The sequence below is a fragment of the Grampus griseus genome (genome assembly GCF_964374135.1).
Source record: "Grampus griseus genome assembly, chromosome: 12".
NCBI classification, from domain to species: domain Eukaryota; kingdom Metazoa; phylum Chordata; class Mammalia; order Artiodactyla; family Delphinidae; genus Grampus; species Grampus griseus.
This window is the reverse complement of record NC_139006.1, coordinates 68,153,321-68,170,854: the sequence shown is the minus strand read 5'-3', so window position 1 is coordinate 68,170,854 and position 17,534 is coordinate 68,153,321. Positions and strand designations below refer to the sequence as shown.

The following is a 17,534-nucleotide window of genomic DNA, read 5'->3' as shown; positions in this document are numbered from 1 at the left end:
AAAAAATGAAGAGCCTTCCTCTAGAGTAAGGTACATACACAAAATGAATGATCAGTATACGGTGCCATGTCCCCAAAGGTAGAGTAAATGGATAAAAGAGTTTGAAGTAGGTGCAACCCTGCTTACCATCACTCCCAGTGACCCATTTGGGAATCTGTGTTTCTCATCCCTGAAACTCTAGGACTTAGAAGTCCTAGTTCCCAGAGGAGGAATACTTTAATCATTAACCTTTGAGCTATCACTGCTTCCTGGTCATTTCAGGCTTCTTGTGCCAAAATAGCAGCAGGCAAGGAGAGAATAATTATCAGATCATCAGGGGGAAGCAGGAAACAGGGATGACTGTGGTTAGCACCCAGGTGATCTACTGGAGTGTCTCTTGGTACTCTCTTCCCCAATTTTGATGGTAAATAGACTACTACAAGTTCTATGACTTGCGAAGGAATAGGAGTTTGAGTCATTCCATCCGCTAAGCCATACAGATGAGCAGAGATGTTGCCTGAGGGTGAGAGGAAGGAAGTGATGAGCACGAATTGCAGCCCTGAGACCAGCTGTAGTTGTACTGGTGAGGGTTGTAGTTCATCCCATTAACCTTCCTTTTCCCCCAGGGAATAAGACCAACCTGTATCCTGGAATAGTTATTTCTAGAATTGGTTACATGAAGCAAATAGGTTTGAGTGGCACAGCGGGAGACTGTAGTGAATAGGGTGGTGTACCGTCTGGATCTCCCTTTCATGGACTGTGGCACTTACTCCTCCAGCTGGAGACAGTGATGGTGGCTGATGGCTCCCTACAGAATCCATCTCCAGTAACTGCCTTCAGCTAAAGAGAACTACCTCACTCAAGGTCATACCCATCTCTGGGGGTAGAGTACCCTGAGTAGCTAACCCAGCTTCAAAGCTTCCTGTGGAATCATCTGAGGCCTATGTTGTTGACTACATTGTAATTCATTCCTTCAAACTGTGTATATGAGTACTATTTTCATTGTAGTCCTATCAATGTTGATTATTATCACTTTGATAATCAGTTAAAATTACATCTATATAATTTTAGCTATTAAATTATATATACCTCCTACTAACGATCACCTTGATATTTTAAAATTCTCTTATACTAATATATCAGAAGGAATATCTGTATGTGTGTGTAGTGTGTGTGTCCAGGCACATCTATTATCAAACGATGATTTATAAATAAAAGGCAGAAATACAAGAACAAGATCCTTTGGGTTCAGTGTAAAAATCAGGATTCTTCTTTTCTACTTCCCCACAATGGGGATTTTAAAAAGCTATGGAGTAACAATCTTTGGTGTGTTTACCACCAAAGTCTGATGTGATCAGTATTTATGAATCTATCAAGTCTTTCATATTGTATGGATTTACAGTTATCACTGGTCTCAGGATACTTCATATTACTGTAGAATTCATCTCTAATTTCGAAGTCTGCCATATCCTCTTGATTAGCACTGAGCTAGCTTCCTACTTGAAGCACATGCTGAATGAAGGACAAGGTGAGTGACAAGTTTTTATTTGCTGAGAAACCTCTGCCAACATAAAACTGGAATGAGCAAGTCATTAAAGGGATACTGTAAACCCTACTACAAACCTCTCCACTGCAGGCATTCTGAAATAAACCTTTTCCCTTCACCTTGTCCACTGGGCTAAAAACCTAAACTTCAAATTGCCACTGTCCCTGAAATATTTGTTTATGAATTCTTTTCTTGGAGGATGGAAAAATATGCTAGAAGATAGCTATCATTGTATCCATCCCAAGAAATGCCTCCTGTTTTTCTTGAGACTAAATAAACCAGTGGAAGACTTTATAATAGCTAACATTTGTGTAGCAATTTACAGCCTACAAACCTCTCTGACATACATTTATTGCACTAAATCTTTGAGACAATTATCTATTGTACTTTAAAGCTGAGGAAATGGAGACCTGGAAAGGTTAGGCAATATTGTCTAAGATTCTGTTCATTATATTCTATATTCCAATATGGTTTAAATCTCTATAGATAAACTAGAGAAGGATGTGGACATGAAATGTGTCCACATCTCATAGACTACGTGAATATCACATGGTAAAAAATCAAATGTGAAACTTCGGCTATCGTTGAACCCCTCAGGGAAAGTGCTAGTTTGTGCGTCAAGATTTCTCTAAGGGAAAGGAGACTTTGAGGTAGAAAATAAAAGAGCAGACATTACCTTCCTCTTATTTTTATCTTTACCTTAGCTAGCGAAATAATTTTTCAGTACACTGAACAAATTCACAGCCACATACATATACGGACATTAATCACTTCCTTGAAAAAAATCGGTTCTGTATCTTAATAGCTACAGTTAATTACTAAGGCTTATAAGGGAAAATGTTTGTGGAAAGCTTATGAGCTATAATCACTATAATCATCACTGGAAACAAGTTTCAAAAATATTAAGTTGCACTTTCATTCACGTAAACTCAATGATGGAACTCTAAAGAGAATGTTTGTAGTTTTAATGAGCATCTCAGTTTGTGTGAGGGAAACTGTCTAATGACTCATTTTCTAGTTTGGGTCCACCAATATATTAGTCCAATACATGGAACTGGCTCTTCTAAATTATTTACAGAACTCCAGGAATAATTTGATCCCACACAAAATAATACTGAGCGCTTAAATCATAGTAACTCTTCTCATAATAAGAGACAAAAATTCAACTTAATTGACCTCCAGTGACTAATATCAGATTTAAAAGTACACCACTTGAGAGTTAGTAACAATCTCTCTTACACAGTGCTATTACACTGACAAATTAAATTCTAACAGATCTTGAAGTGTTACAACTAATTGTACAATTTTCATTGTTTCACACAATCTCACCGAAGTTACTACATAAGAGTCCACATTTAGTAAGAAACACTTAAACTAGCTGCAGTTAATATACACTGTATGAGTACACACCCACATATTCCTCTTGCCTATTTGGATTTCAAGGTATTCCTCTCGTACTGATAGGGAACAAGTCACAAAAACAGATCCAAAGTGAAACCTAGCAGAACCCTGTGGGGCTCCTGGGCACGGAAGCCTTTTCATGTCCCTCATTTCTTGTGAGGAACAGACTCCAGCCTCCATGACCTTCCCTGAGTTCCAAAGGGCAGATTCGAACAGTTGCTAATCAGGGAAGGGAGGGGATGAAGAGACAAGGGAGGAACAGTCAAGAGACAATAGTGCAGCCTTGGGGCAGGGTCCTGGTGCTGCCTCAAGCGATACACATAACACTGCCTTTAAGCCCTTTATAGAACTAAGACCCAACAAATGGAAGATGTCAGCATTCTTCATATGAGAGAAGACCACCCTGAGGAGGCCAGATTAAAGGAACCAGAGAAGCTCATCAAAAGATTACCTGACACCAGAATAAAGGAGTGCAGGCCCTGCACACCTCCTAATCTTATCACCAACTCACCAAATCCTCCCGGGTGGGGACACAAAGTTTTCCAGGGCAGGAGCCTGCTGTGGCCTCCTTCGCCTGGCAAAACAATAAAGCTATTCTTTCCTATTTCACCCAAAACTCTGTCTCTGAGATTTGATTCAGCACTGGGACACAGAGGCCAAGTTTTTGGCATCAAAAGGACTTTTGATGTTATGCCTTGATGTTTATGATTGGACCTAACACTTCTGCTAATATATAATACACTGCCTTAATACAATGTTTAAAACTCTACAGCATTTGTAATCAGTAACCTTTCCCAGGGGAGAACAAGGAGTTGATAGTAGCTCACTATTTTACTAAAGGCATAACCAATATATCCCCTCCTACAGTGGGAAACTCTATTTTGCCATCAATATTGGAGGAAAAACACAAAACCAGCATTAAAAAAATATTCAGTGTTAACATGAGACACATATCCCATATATACTTCTTCAGTGGAAGGCATGATTTGGTAACTTGCCCAAGCAGATCTACATTTAGGAAATATTTAGAATAGCATTTATTCATTTGTGAACACATAAGCTTTCTGTGCATAGTAGAATATGAAGAATACATTATTTCTTCCCGTGGCGACTTTATTCTATCTTCACCCATTTCTGCCATTAAATTTAAAATATTCCAGACTACATGTGCCCTGATTACAGCTGCATTCCCAGTTCCCTGGCCCTCTCTTCTTCTCTGCCCAGCAGTTAGGTATTTCCAATTACCTTCACTGAAGACCACTGGCCTGGAAACATAATGCTACCTAGCAACTAGAACCAGAATCACTAACTCAGAGATAACTGATATCTTATATCTATCTTACCTTTGTTCCTGCCTTGCTCTCTATGCTCCCACGCTGCCCCACCAGCACTGGAAAGTATGCTCACTTTTCCTTCTAGCTACCCGATAGTCTTAATTTAATTACTACTTACCCACACTCCAGTTCACTGGATGAGACTCAAGGGTAACTAACTCATCAGCATCTGCTATGTCAACCAGATCCTAAGGTACTGGTTACCTGTTTGCAAATCTGGCTACTGAAACATCTTATTCTTATGATGCCTAACACATTGATTCTTGGCACATTTTGTCTGGGCTGTTCACTGAACAGTAGAGTTGGAGGGCTACAGTCAATCCTCTTTTGGAAAGAGGACTTCTTAACCAATGTCCCTCGCCAAATAATAAATAAAACTAAAACAAATAACAAGAAAACATTTCCTTAGCTCTTAGAAGAGATGAATAGGCAATACAAGTGATATATATCAGATAAAATATCTTAACTCGCATTCACCACCACTTACATAATATGGCTAAAGTATTTTTGATGCATATGCAAAGTCTTCTTAAGTGTGCAGACCATTGTCTGTGGGTGCACGAGTGTGTGTGTGCATTCATGTTTGTGTTAGGTATACAGAGAGATGGTCAGCAGTCTGGAACTGTGTGTGTGGTGTTAGAGTATCAGATAGAAACCATTACTGATAGCACCTCCTCTAGTATAATGATTTTTTTAAGTGCCATTGATCTTTATCTAGAGGAAATCATGTATATATTTCACATGTTACAGTGCACACATTTCAGTATTTTCCCAAAATTTATCTTCTGGAAAGAAAAACAAGTCATTAACTCAATTTAATTTAGCAGATGATGTTTCTTTCCTAAGTCACTAATTGCTAAAGAGGGAATAACTAACTATATAGAAAAGACTAGGTTGAAACTTCATTAGGCTTATGTAAATATCCACCAACAATGGGCACTGGCTCTAACAGGCCATTGTGTGCACTTCAGTTAGAAGCAGATTGTTATGGTTGTCAAGAGAAACTCTTAGACGCAAGCATGTGGACAGACCAAAGCTGAACAGCTGGTCAGTGCAGACTCACGATGTGCCTCAAAATATGTGGTGACCGTTTACTGTTGGAACTTAAACAGAGAGGGCTCTGTTCTTCCCGCCAAGGTCAGCCTCATTGCTGAGTTTATATTTATAGCTGGCCTCTCCACCATCTGTGCACATGGCCTATACTGCACCTCTGCGGAGGTGGAGAGGCATTATTTTAAGACCTGATTAAATGGCCAGGAAAAAGCAATCCATCATTTACAAGGAGGGGATGTAAGACAGTTACAATGGTGTTCTGTCACGCTTTCAGATTTTGGTCTTCATTCTAATCCGATGCCAGATACAATAAACACCGACCAAGAATGTAGAATCCACTGACAACATTTTACCATCTAGATGGGAGAAGAATGAATTATCAAGATTCTCCGAGGTTTGCCCTAGCCAGGAGGTAACTGACATTTATGCTGAGGGGCGCCTTGCTCTTTTGTGGTCACAGAGACCCAAATGAATCAGGGCCTGAGTGGAAGGCAAGATACTGTTAATAAAGAGCTACCTGTTGAATTCAGAGCTGCCTGGTGTAAATGAAGTTGAATGCCTATAATTGGTTTATTGAACGAGCTGAACTATTGGAATATCAAGTGGAAACAGTTTTATTCTCTCCTGTCATCCACTTTCAAACACACCCTATCGGATATATTTCCTACCCCAGATAACAAGTTGGGTCAACCCTCAGGTCCTAAGGGCACCTTAAAATATTTTAAAAGCCTTATTTGCAGGTATTAAAAACAATAATGACAACAACAACAGCAACACACACACACACACACACATACACACACACACACACACACACACACACACACACACACACACACAACCAGTGAGATCTAAATCAAGACATTAACTTAATGTTCAATTTAAAGTTTCTCCCCTCCTCCCAGAGTAGGCCTGAGACCAAAAATCGGGAAGAGGCAATGGGACTGTCTGTCACCACTTTTTTTTATTCTCTTGGGTCTATTCTTTCCCCCTCTGCTTAGGGCTTCTCCAGGGTAGAAAGAGAGGATGGATTTGGAGTAAAGAGACAAAGGCTGTTTTTCTTAGCCTGTGCTCTTGAGAGTCCACAGTCATGGAAGGCATCAACTTGCCTCTTTTTGGGGAGCAGCTCTGTGTTCTTCAGAGGCCCCTCCAACCTAGGAAGCCCCGCCCTGGACCCCTTCCTGCAGCAGGCACGGCAGGATCTGGCTAGTCTTCTGCACCAGCTCCCAGCTCAGCTCCGTCCCAGCCAGTGTCCCTCTAGCGTCTTTTGGTGGCTGTAGCCTTAGCAGCCAGGACCTCGTGGGCAAGGCCTTTCAAGATGTCTTCCGCCCTGCTTTCTTCAAGTGCAACTCACACCCTCATTCTTCCCAAAGGTGGAAATTGAGCTTCTCCCCACTGTTGCCTTCCCCTTTCTCCTCCTGCAGTTGTGGGCAGCTCCAGACAGCTTTTAGTCAGGGTAAGTTGCCCATTTTCCATTTTTGCAAAACAGTAAAACACACACACACACACACACACACATTCTGTTCAAGGGGTTTTCTTGGTATCTCCACAACTTGACTTGTGGGGGAAAGAAAACACCATGATGATGTCTGTCTAATCCTATGAATTTCAACACTTCAAAGAATCCTCCATCCCTAATGGCAGTCAAAGGGGATGATAGGAGAATGTACCTCATACTTCTCTTTAGAAATACGGGACTACTTATCTTGCACTTTCCTCAGCTTTATGGCCTTACGTGGAAATCAATGTTAACTAGAATTCTCTTATTCTGTGACTTGTGTAGCAGTCAGTATTAGTGTAAATGTTGCCATATTGTCGTTGCTAATGAGACAGCACAGAGTTTTTAAACCATGGCTCATATTAGAGACCTTGGTTTTAGAGGTTCCTTTTCCCCTCCTTATCCATTACTGTTTCGGCCGAAGAGAATGTATTTAGTCACACAAATGAGGTCACATTCACATGTAAGGCACATTAAATGGAGGGAAAACAAACAGTCCATCAGAGAAACTGGTGATCTTGAACAAGAGTTAATGGTACCTTCAAATTCCTAAATAGTTCCTTTCATTCCTTTACTCATCTGGGACTGCGGTTCTATGGTTGCTTTTTTGTTTTAATCAAGAAAAGCAGAGAAAGTCATCGCTGTGAGCATTATTATGAGAGTCTGAGCATCTTCAGATAATTGGTTAGAGATGCACAAAATATAAGGCCTCAATAGGCAACTGTAAATGACAGAAGCCAAAGAAAGACTATGTCTCATATATTTCAGTAGCTATATAGAAATTTCTGTTTTCTATTAAAATTACTGTTTCTAAACAGAAAATCTGTTTTCTATTAAAATTAAAGCAGGGAAAGATTAAGACAAGGTTGAGCCAAGAGGAAGGAAACTGGCCTCAAAAAGTTGAAATTAACATAATCAATAGGTGGTATGAAAACTTTTCATGAGGAGCTATTAATATTTTAAGGTATTTTGATCTATAGAAACAATTGTTCAGTCCCTGCTTTAAAAAAAAAAAAAGAATAAAAAGAGAGAAGGGATGTTTTTGACCTTCTTTAGTGTAACCACATTTCAGAGTAGCTGACCAGCTAGTTTTTTTGTGTGTTTGTTTTTGTCTGTTTGCTTGCTTTCTGGAAATCATATTGTTATGGGGATATTACATGACATGTCTATTATAGATTTACGCTAGTTTTGAATACACCACCATATTAAACTTCTAAAAGATTACAGAACAAAATAAAAAACTTAATAAATTATAGAAAAAAGGACAACTTATCAAAACCTGTTCTAAAAAAAGAGAAGAATGTTTTTACTTTCAAGTGATTACTCCTGCTATTTTTCTACCAACTTCCATTGATTTAAGACTATAAATAAGCATGTATGTATACATGTATATGCTTATCTATTTTATATATATTACATATATATATATGTTCCATATATAGAGTTTATATTTATATGAAACACCAAGAAGAAAGGTAGGCCACAAAAGAGGGGAGACGGTAGTAATTTAGTGGTAGTCATCTTGACTGTATCTCGCTGGATGGAGATATATATCGATAGTCATAGATATAATTTGCTAGCACAAATATACCAACAATACACACATGTATACCTGATTAACTAAATAACTCAATAATTTCAAATTGACTTTGAGAATAGGGAAAACAGTACAGATTTCACAGATGAACCATGCAGAACTGCAACTACAGGAACCAGAGCAAGGTTCACTTCATCTTACCAGGCTTAGGAACAATGAGCTGTGCACTGGTCTGGGCGTTTCCAGCCTCATTTTCACCCACACACTGATAAAAGCCTTCATCCGACTTCACCACCCCAAGGATTCGTAGGTTGCTTCCTCCCTAGGGAGAAGAAAAAGCAGGTAAAGCATTTGAAAAAGCAAAAAAAAACTCCAAGTGACAAAATGATCACAAAACAAATTTTAATCAAACTTCCCAAAAGAAACCGGAAGGGAGGCCAAGAGGGTCCTCAGCCTTACAGATACGTCCTGTGTCATCTGGGAAATGTCACAGATTCCCAAGATTCTGCTGAATCCACGTGCCACAATTTAACCTAGTTCTGCCATGAAAAGTATACTCCCAAGAATGCACATCCTCCGTAAGTGAGCAGTAAACAGAAAACTCTTTTATTAGGTATGGACGAAAGAGAGGTTAGTATCAAAAGAAATCTCATTCTTTTCCTTGTACTGAAGGAAATAGTTTCAGTGGGTGCTGGAGGGGGAAAAAAAAAAGCAAAAGGAAACAAAAATTACTTATCTTTGCAGCTTCTAAAGGACAAGAAATCTAGGTTGGATATGTTCTGGACATTTGCCGAGAAAAAAAATATCTGAAAATCCTTTTAAAATTGTGTGCCCTTTCGGGGATTTGGAGGAGGGTACGGTAGATCTTTTATACCCATGTCATTCTTGTTATATGGCCGAAATGTTTCACCTTCAGTGATCCATAAATTAAAACACAGCAATGTTAACTCCTGTTTTATGTAAATTGGGCCACCATAGTTTTCAAGGATGGATGATAAAATGATCTGAAATAGCATTTAATTACAGTAACTCAGTTTATCTTCGATAGTGTAAGAATTAGTTCAGTAAGTGAGACGAGTTAAATCACTTGCCCTGAAGTCATTGAGAGATAAATATTACCTCATGGGGAATACTTAATTGTTTTTAGTGTCTTGTAGTCAATTCTCAGCTGATGTAAAATTCCTAAGATAAAGTTGACTAACTTACAATTAACAATTCTCATATAAGTTATTATTTGTGCTAAATGTTACATGTGTGACAGATCTGGAGCTATTGGGGAAATATTTTTAAGCACAATTTAATGTGAAAAGGGCTCATACCATACATTTTTTTTTTTTTTTTTTACCTTAAGAAAAGGAACATTTTAAGTAGGTTGGCTATAATAAGTCATTCTGGGGAAAAGATTATTCAAACTGTAGAAAAAAATGAAATGCTTCATTTTATCCTGTGTCCTTAAGGGCACTCAACAATTTCCTCTATATGCAAGTAGCATCTATTTTAGGCATATACAACACATTTCAAGTTGCCCCATGGCAGATCATTTTTAATTCAGTGATAGGGGAAACAGCATTGCATGTAAAGGAACTAATGGATTGATGTGGCATTCAAAAGTTAATTTTTTTTCCTTTCTTACTCTATTCCCAACCAATTAAATGCAACTAAAAATGAAAAATGGTAAGTGGTGATAAACATAATAAAGATATTCTTTACGGATGTATTCCTTAAGAGCCCTTACAATGTGACAAAATGCATGAATCGAGAGGTGATGAAAGTTTCTGAAAGCCGACTGATCGTGCAAGAGGGACCACCAGCAAGAGGCACTGTAAAGCCATGGAGAGAGCTTGTGCCTGAATTCTATAGGGCACTTACACTATAACTGCCGTCTCCTGGGAGACCTGGCTTGGAGGACCACTTTTCTTTGACAGGGTCATGTCTGCATCTCAAACATAAGAGAAATGGATTGAAAGCCTCCTTCTTTAGCTGCAAAGTTCTTTGATATTTAAAAAGTGCTTTTCATATTTCTCAGATATTCATTTGAATTCAGAACCTCTGATGCTGACCTACACCAAAAGGAGAGTTTTCAGAGAGCATTTTTAAATGAGCAAAGCATTCTGCTGGTAGCAGCAAAAACAATAATAATAATGATAGGTATGGATCACTCACTATGTACCAGGACAACAACTCAGTGAATATACCACCATTATCCCTATTATCTCTCTCCAGGGCAGGGACAGAGAGGTACACTAAACCTTATAGGAACTATAAGAACCATTGTTCTTGGCTTCAATTCTTTCCAAAGTTCAGAACTGCAAAGGATGTGAACTCTGGGTCTTCAAATCCTCTCCAACACTGCCACCACCATTGTCACTATCACCATCATCACTGCCCTTTTCTACTGCTCATGTAGGATCAGCTGGCCTATCTGGAAGAGCAGCAAAGGAGCAAAGAGTGACCATCCTAATTACCAAAGTAAGACTACCATATTCATAAGTAGTGCATCTTACTTGAAACTTTATTATAATGGGCAAAATTTAAAGAAGTAAGAGATTCTTGGATTCATACAGTCTAGAACTAGATTCTAAACTCTGTTTTTCCAAGAACCACCAATGAGAATATTTAGAAAGCACTGGTCTTAGGCCCCCCATTTTTTCTTTGTTTGTTTAAAACCGTGTCTGTAAACAAGGGGGCTGGACTGTTTAATGACTTTTTTTGAGCTCAAAAATTCCAAGTCTAAAAAATGATTTGCTTTATTGGAACAATTTTCTTCATACATCATAAACATTCCCAACGGGAACGTTGTTCCCAAGAAAGAAAAGCAACTGAAAACAGAGTAGACAATGAATGGGATTGTAAAGTGAATATGAAAAAAGATAGTTACCACTATCTGAAAATAATCACTAGGAATGACCACATCTCCATTCTTCATCCAATTCACAGTGGGCACAGGCTTCCCAGAGACTGCACATTCAAACTCAATATCCATGCTTTCATAGGCATAGAGGTTGGAAGGGTGATTTAAAAACCATGGTGGAACTGTAAAGACAGAAAAATAAAAAGTGAGTGGGTGGGGATGTGAACTTGCATGCTAGCATCTTCTCTGACTTAGAAACAAATATTGAAAATGTTTGTAATTCAAATAATTCCCCTAAGCCCTTAGTTTACTTTATAGGAACTACTGTAGGACATGATAAACTCCCACCGCCCCCCCCAAATGCAGTTAAACAGTGTGTTGTTGTGTTAATGGTGTCTTGCCACAAAGAATGTAAAAAACAACAACAACCTTTGCATATAATAAACATAAATAAATAAAAATAAATTTAAAAAAATGCATATAATAAACATTCTGAATAAGTGCTTGTATTGACCTACATAAAGGACACTGGAAAGTCCATAAAGCTATGGAAACTATGCTGATAAAGCAAATGAAGAGGAGCTGATATGACTGACACAACCCAGTGTATAAGACACGAACGCTTAGTGTCTCTGTAATTCTAGAGTTTCATTAAGATTTAGTTAATGTGACGGACTCGTTCCTATTGAAACTGGCTGTGGTGATAAGGGCACTAAAAATGACCATCGTCTTTACTGTGGACACATGCCTATTGTCCCAGCAATTATCTACTCTAGTGCATCGCTATACTATATTACTATTTTCTCAGCAGGGTACAGGATACACTAATTTAATGTCTTAATTACCATAATACTCATTACTCTATGATGGAAATTTGCAATTGAAAGGAAATTACAAATATAACACACCTTCGCTAGTGAATCTCTCAGACCTGGTGCCTCAAAACACTGTGTAGGAAAGGAACATTTTAAAAAGTGATGTTGGAAGGGATAAACTGGGAGATTGGGACTGACATACACACACTACTATATATAAAATAGATAACTAGTAAGAACCTACTGTATAGCACAGGGAACTCTATTCAGTACTCTGTAATGACCTATATGGGAATCTAAAAAAGAGTGGATATATGTGTATGTAAAACTGACTCACTTTGCTGTACAGTGGAAACTAACACAACATTGTAAATCAACTATACTCCAATAAAGAAAAAAAATTTTTTTAAGTGATTGTCATTTTCTTCCGCTGGGAACCTTAAAATGATGTGAAACTTGAATATTTATATTGTCTGAAATTCACAGGGAAGTAGCAGCCTTGATCCCCTTTTCACCTTGGAAATAAATATGTATTTTTCGTAGACATTTTTAAAGACAGATTATAATATTTGTCTTTGCGGTTGTTACGCTCAGTGGGTAAGGTGTGCTAATTTTTGCTTCTTTGAGTAACCACCATACTTTGCTCTTCCCAACCACCATCAGCAAAACTTTCCCTTGAAGTCAAAGTGAATTTACAATCTTTGATGGTCATTGCCTTCTAGAAAAATCGAAGAGCCAGTGGAAGGCACCCAGGATTCAAGTCCTAGTTCTTCTACTGAATGATCTTGGAAGTCAGATCTCTCCCCTCCCCTCCCCTCCCCTCTCCTCTCCTCTTTCTTTCTCTCTCTCTCTCTCTCTCTCTGTCCCTCCCTCTCTCCCCTTCCCTGTCTTATCTTCCTATTTTTAACTAAATATTTGGGCCTCTAGTACCAAACAACTTTTAAATTCTTGAATCTTTCACACAGGCAACTTGGTTTAGGTGACTTGCCTGGGATTCATTAATATTCACAGATTAAAGATATGGAAAAAATGTGTCTGAGAGCTTTCCTACAGAGAATGTGTCACCATTGTATATAGGGCTAAGATTAATTATTTATAATTTATAGTAATATTAGACTTTATTTATTCTTTCACCAAATTCACTGAGAATGAACCAACATCAGAAATATTTCTTGAGTGCCTCTGAGCAGATACATTTATTGTCTCTTTTGGACTCTGTTGTCAATTTTATCACAGATTTTGATCAAGTATTTATTTACCAGCCAATAGCCAGTATTTATTGAGAGCTGACTGTACGATTTATTAACCTAAGCACTTTATTATTCACACCACAACTCTTTGAAGCAGGCTCTTTTACCCCCATTCTAGAAATGAAGAGACTGTGGTGTGTAAGCAACTTCTCCAAACCACACAGACAGGCTGACTCCACTGCCTACATTCTGAACTATTTTGTAATAGTTCTACCTCTGGAAAATTCCGATGGAAAATTATTTTGCCACCGAAAAATTCTGATGGAAGGATAACTCAAAAATATTCCCAAAGCCTCAGTGATAATAGAAATTAAGCAATTAGAGCTGTTAAAAAAAATAACATCACGTTGTCTATTTTGCCTCTCCCTTTAAGCCCTTCTTTCCTGGTACCATGAAAACTGTCTGAGTCTGCTAAGCCCTGGCGTTCATGTTCATCAAATTTCCTGGAATCATTTGTGCCCACATCAGAGTTTTCAAAATTCAGATGACTTCCATAAGTGGATCTTGAAATTAATTTATGGGGTTGAGACTAAACTTTAAATATATATGTATATAAGTAATATAAATATACATAAACATATATCATACATAAACATATACATATGTGTGTATATATTTATATAGAGAGAAGGAGACTTAGTATTCTCTTCTCTTCCTGCTTTCCTCTTCTATACTCTTAATCCTTCCTATTCCTATGCTACTCCTCTCTCTTTCTCTTTTCTTGTGATGAGCAGACTAGGATTTATTCATCCTATTTTAGGATTGCTTCCTAGAATTTAGGACCTAGGTATAACTTTCACTGCTCTGGGGTACTAGATTCTCAAGACAAATATAAACTGGGACTAATGAGTGAACATGACTTATCAATGGTTGTGGACATGTTTCTTTAGCATTTTTCTGATCATGAAGAGGGAACTCACACACTCCTTCTTCCATGAAATGTTGTCTTTCATGAAGCCGATGATGGGTTTTCCTGCTTCTTGCAGTGCTCTCTCTCTGTGCTCAATTTTCATCCCACTTATTATTGTTAGATATTTTTCACCTACATCATTATTTACTAACCAGACTATAAAGATGGGGCCTGAAGCATATGCTTTTTCTTTTAATTCCCTTTGAATATTAACATAGTTCTCCTTCCTTTCCACTCTCATGGAAGGAATAATTCACTACTTTAAACTATTTGGGGGGCAACAATTATTTTTTTAACATCTTTATTGGGGTATAATTGCTTTACAATGGTGTGTTAGTTTCTGCTTTATAACAAAGTGAATCAGTTATACATATACATATGTCCCCATATGTCTTCCCTCTTGCGTCTCCCTCCCTCCCACCCTCCCTATCCCACCCCTCCAGGCTGTCACAAAGCACCGAGCCGATATCCCTGTGCCATGCTGCTGCTTCCCACTAGCTATCTACCTTACTACGTTTGTTAGTGTGTATATGTCCATGACGCTCTCTCGCCCTGTCACAGCTCAACAATTCCTTAATGACTAATAAAAATGAAGTGCCATGAATTTTCAAGCTTATCAAATCGTTCCATTCACCCAGTTTTAGTCCATTTCAGAGAACTGCTTAACATACACGTATGATGCTACAGCAATTTCAGGCAAGATACTGATTTTGTTATACTTTCCTTCTTTAGATAGAATAAAATTCATGACCAGAAATAAATCACCCAGATTTTCATTAGATCTTGGTTTCTCAGGATCTTCTTAAGTACTTAGAGTACATATATAGAGAATTTTTATAACTTAGGGGTTGAGGGAAGAAGAAATAGTGACTACAACAGAAAGATGGAAAAAATATGTCTGTTCTAGAAAATGCTATCATATTTAGAAATGACTAATAGACGAGAGATCCCTCTACACTGCAATCATTAGAATTGTAAAATTAAACCTTAAATTTGAATAAAATTTAAATTAAATATTTTATAAATGAGTTTCTATGCTATGACTAATTTATATTAAATATTTTATAAATGAGTTTCTATGCTATGACTAATCATTTGCATTCTGTAGAGTAAATTTTATTCGGTAATTTCAGCCCCAAACCAAGTCATCAGCAACAATCTAAATAGTATTAAAGGTTTTATTTCACATAAAAGATGCCTCACAAGTATTTTTAGTAACATTTATCTATTCTTTTCCAGTTATTTAAGTACAAATAAATGTGGGTCAATTCTAAAATACTGCTCTAGGACACATAATTAACACTCTGTATTACCTTGAAATTGAGAAGATTCGATACATCCTAAAAATTTACTACAGCTCTTTGAAACTGCAAGAATGAAACTTTAAAGGAATGCAGGTGGTTTAAATGAACACTAGGCAGAACACACAACTGGTGAATGATAAACATGATAAACATCATGGGAATGATAAACATCAAGGGAAAAAACAGATTAGCAAGATTTTGTTAGGAAGACAATAGAAATTACCATGAGCCTTGATGGGCTACATTTTTATCCTGAGAACACTGGAAAGCCAGCTAGTGTCCCTGAGCAAAACACTCCTATCTCTCCAGGCCTTTTGGAGTTAATTTGTTGTTGAAATAATGGACATAAACCCATTAGTCTTCTCTTAAATGCAAATACCTGAAGATTCTGACCAGATCAAAAATCTAAAATACGTTTGCTGCCAAACTGGGTTAACTCTATATCCAAAATAAATTGAGTTCTTTCAAGTACAGTCAGATAATTTCACCTTAAGGAGCCACAGTTTGATACGTAATCACATTCAGATGACTACAAAGGAAGCCATCTGGTGTTCAATGTAGGTTTAGAGATAACATAGCACAGGGGGAAAATATTTTTTTATCAATTCAGGCTTCCATGTTAAATGTACCTCAACAAAATCCTACTTTTATGGAATAAGGTTTCTAATGGACATTCAATTTATAGATTAGAAATAGCTCTTTGATCCCATAGTTTCAATTCTTCCTGCACCAACTTCTGGTGCCAAAGTAACTCTTTCAGCTAACTTGATCTTTAAATGAATAACCTTCCTTCTCCTTTATTTAACAAGGAGCTGTGTGATATATTTCTGCCCAATCCAACACTTCTCTCCAGGCCTTTTCTTATGTGACAAGTGACTTGAAATCTGGGTCTAGTTGGGTTCTAGCCTTAAGTGACTAGAATGTATCCCACATTGGAAATAAGATCTCATTTTAGTTTTGTTCTAATTAATAATATTGACTGGGGCTCCCATTGTTCTAGAAAAATGACTATTAAGCTATGGATTTTATTCTTAGCATTTTCTATTCAAAAAAGTGTTTCAATTTCCGGGGGTGGGGGGGTTTGGGTCCTCTTAACAACTTCCAGAATGTACATTACCTTTTTCCCTGACACATGTGTAAGCCTAAGTGGTATATTTAATTATATATTTTTTTTCTCAAGCAGAAGTAAATATATCATTATTGAAAACTACATTTCAGAAAAGCTGATGAGGCAACAACAATTCATCCCGTTGTAGCATCCATCTGGATGCAAATCCACCAAGCTCTTAATTTCTTAAGGACAGGGGCTACCTTACTTCACTTTCTGTCCCCAAGACTAAACATGGGATGGGTGCTAATAAATACTTATTAGATAAACAGGCATGGATGTGGTTTAGTCTTCATAGGCCAATGCTTTGGCATTGCCACTTTCTGGCTGCAAACAGGTAATAGCTATGGAAAAGCTAGATGAGGAACAACATTTAAGAATAAGGATATACTTTTCTTCTAAAGTCAATGCTAATGACAACAATAGAATATTAGAAGCATCAAACTATAAGCTATTCTGCTATAGCTGCCAAAGAGGATATTTTAATCATCTTAGAGAAATAAAAATTGAGACCTTTTGATTTTATCTCTTACCCCATTATGCCAAAAAATTTGTGCTCCTATCTAAAAATTCTAGTCTATGTGCTGTGGGGATGAAGAGCATCTGACCTTCAACCTTTACTTTGGAGTTATGTTTAGGTTATTTTGTTTTATTTTGTTTTTTTGTTTTGTTTTTTTAAAATAGAAACTATTTAGACCTTAGAAACTATTTTAGACCTCTTGTCACAATTTTCTTTATCCAGACAAATAATCCCATTACTCTTCTTCAGTTTCCACTGCTTCTGTAATCAGGATTGCTTCTCTCTAAATCCAGACTGAGTTTTCCATTTCTCTCTTTAACTGTAGAGCTTAGGATCAAACTGGGAGAATGATGTTGTAAGGCTCAAACCAGTAATAAAAATGATAGGAGGATTAATCTCAAGGCCCTAATCCTATATGCTTACTTATG

At 37.5% G+C, this 17,534-nt stretch overlaps 1 protein-coding gene across 1 annotated transcript in view; it reads right to left on the bottom strand.

Annotated features, from left to right (window-relative positions):
- The window catches only part of DCC (DCC netrin 1 receptor), a gene marked incomplete at both ends in the record, with an annotated part of 1,164,115 nt that overhangs the window by 465,039 nt on the left and 681,542 nt on the right, over positions 1–17,534 (bottom strand). The window contains 2 exons of the mRNA XM_082668331.1: positions 8,550–8,670; positions 11,227–11,381. Coding sequence (XP_082524457.1) covers positions 8,550–8,670; positions 11,227–11,381 — 276 coding nt within the window. The remainder of the gene's footprint in view (positions 1–8,549; positions 8,671–11,226; positions 11,382–17,534) is intronic.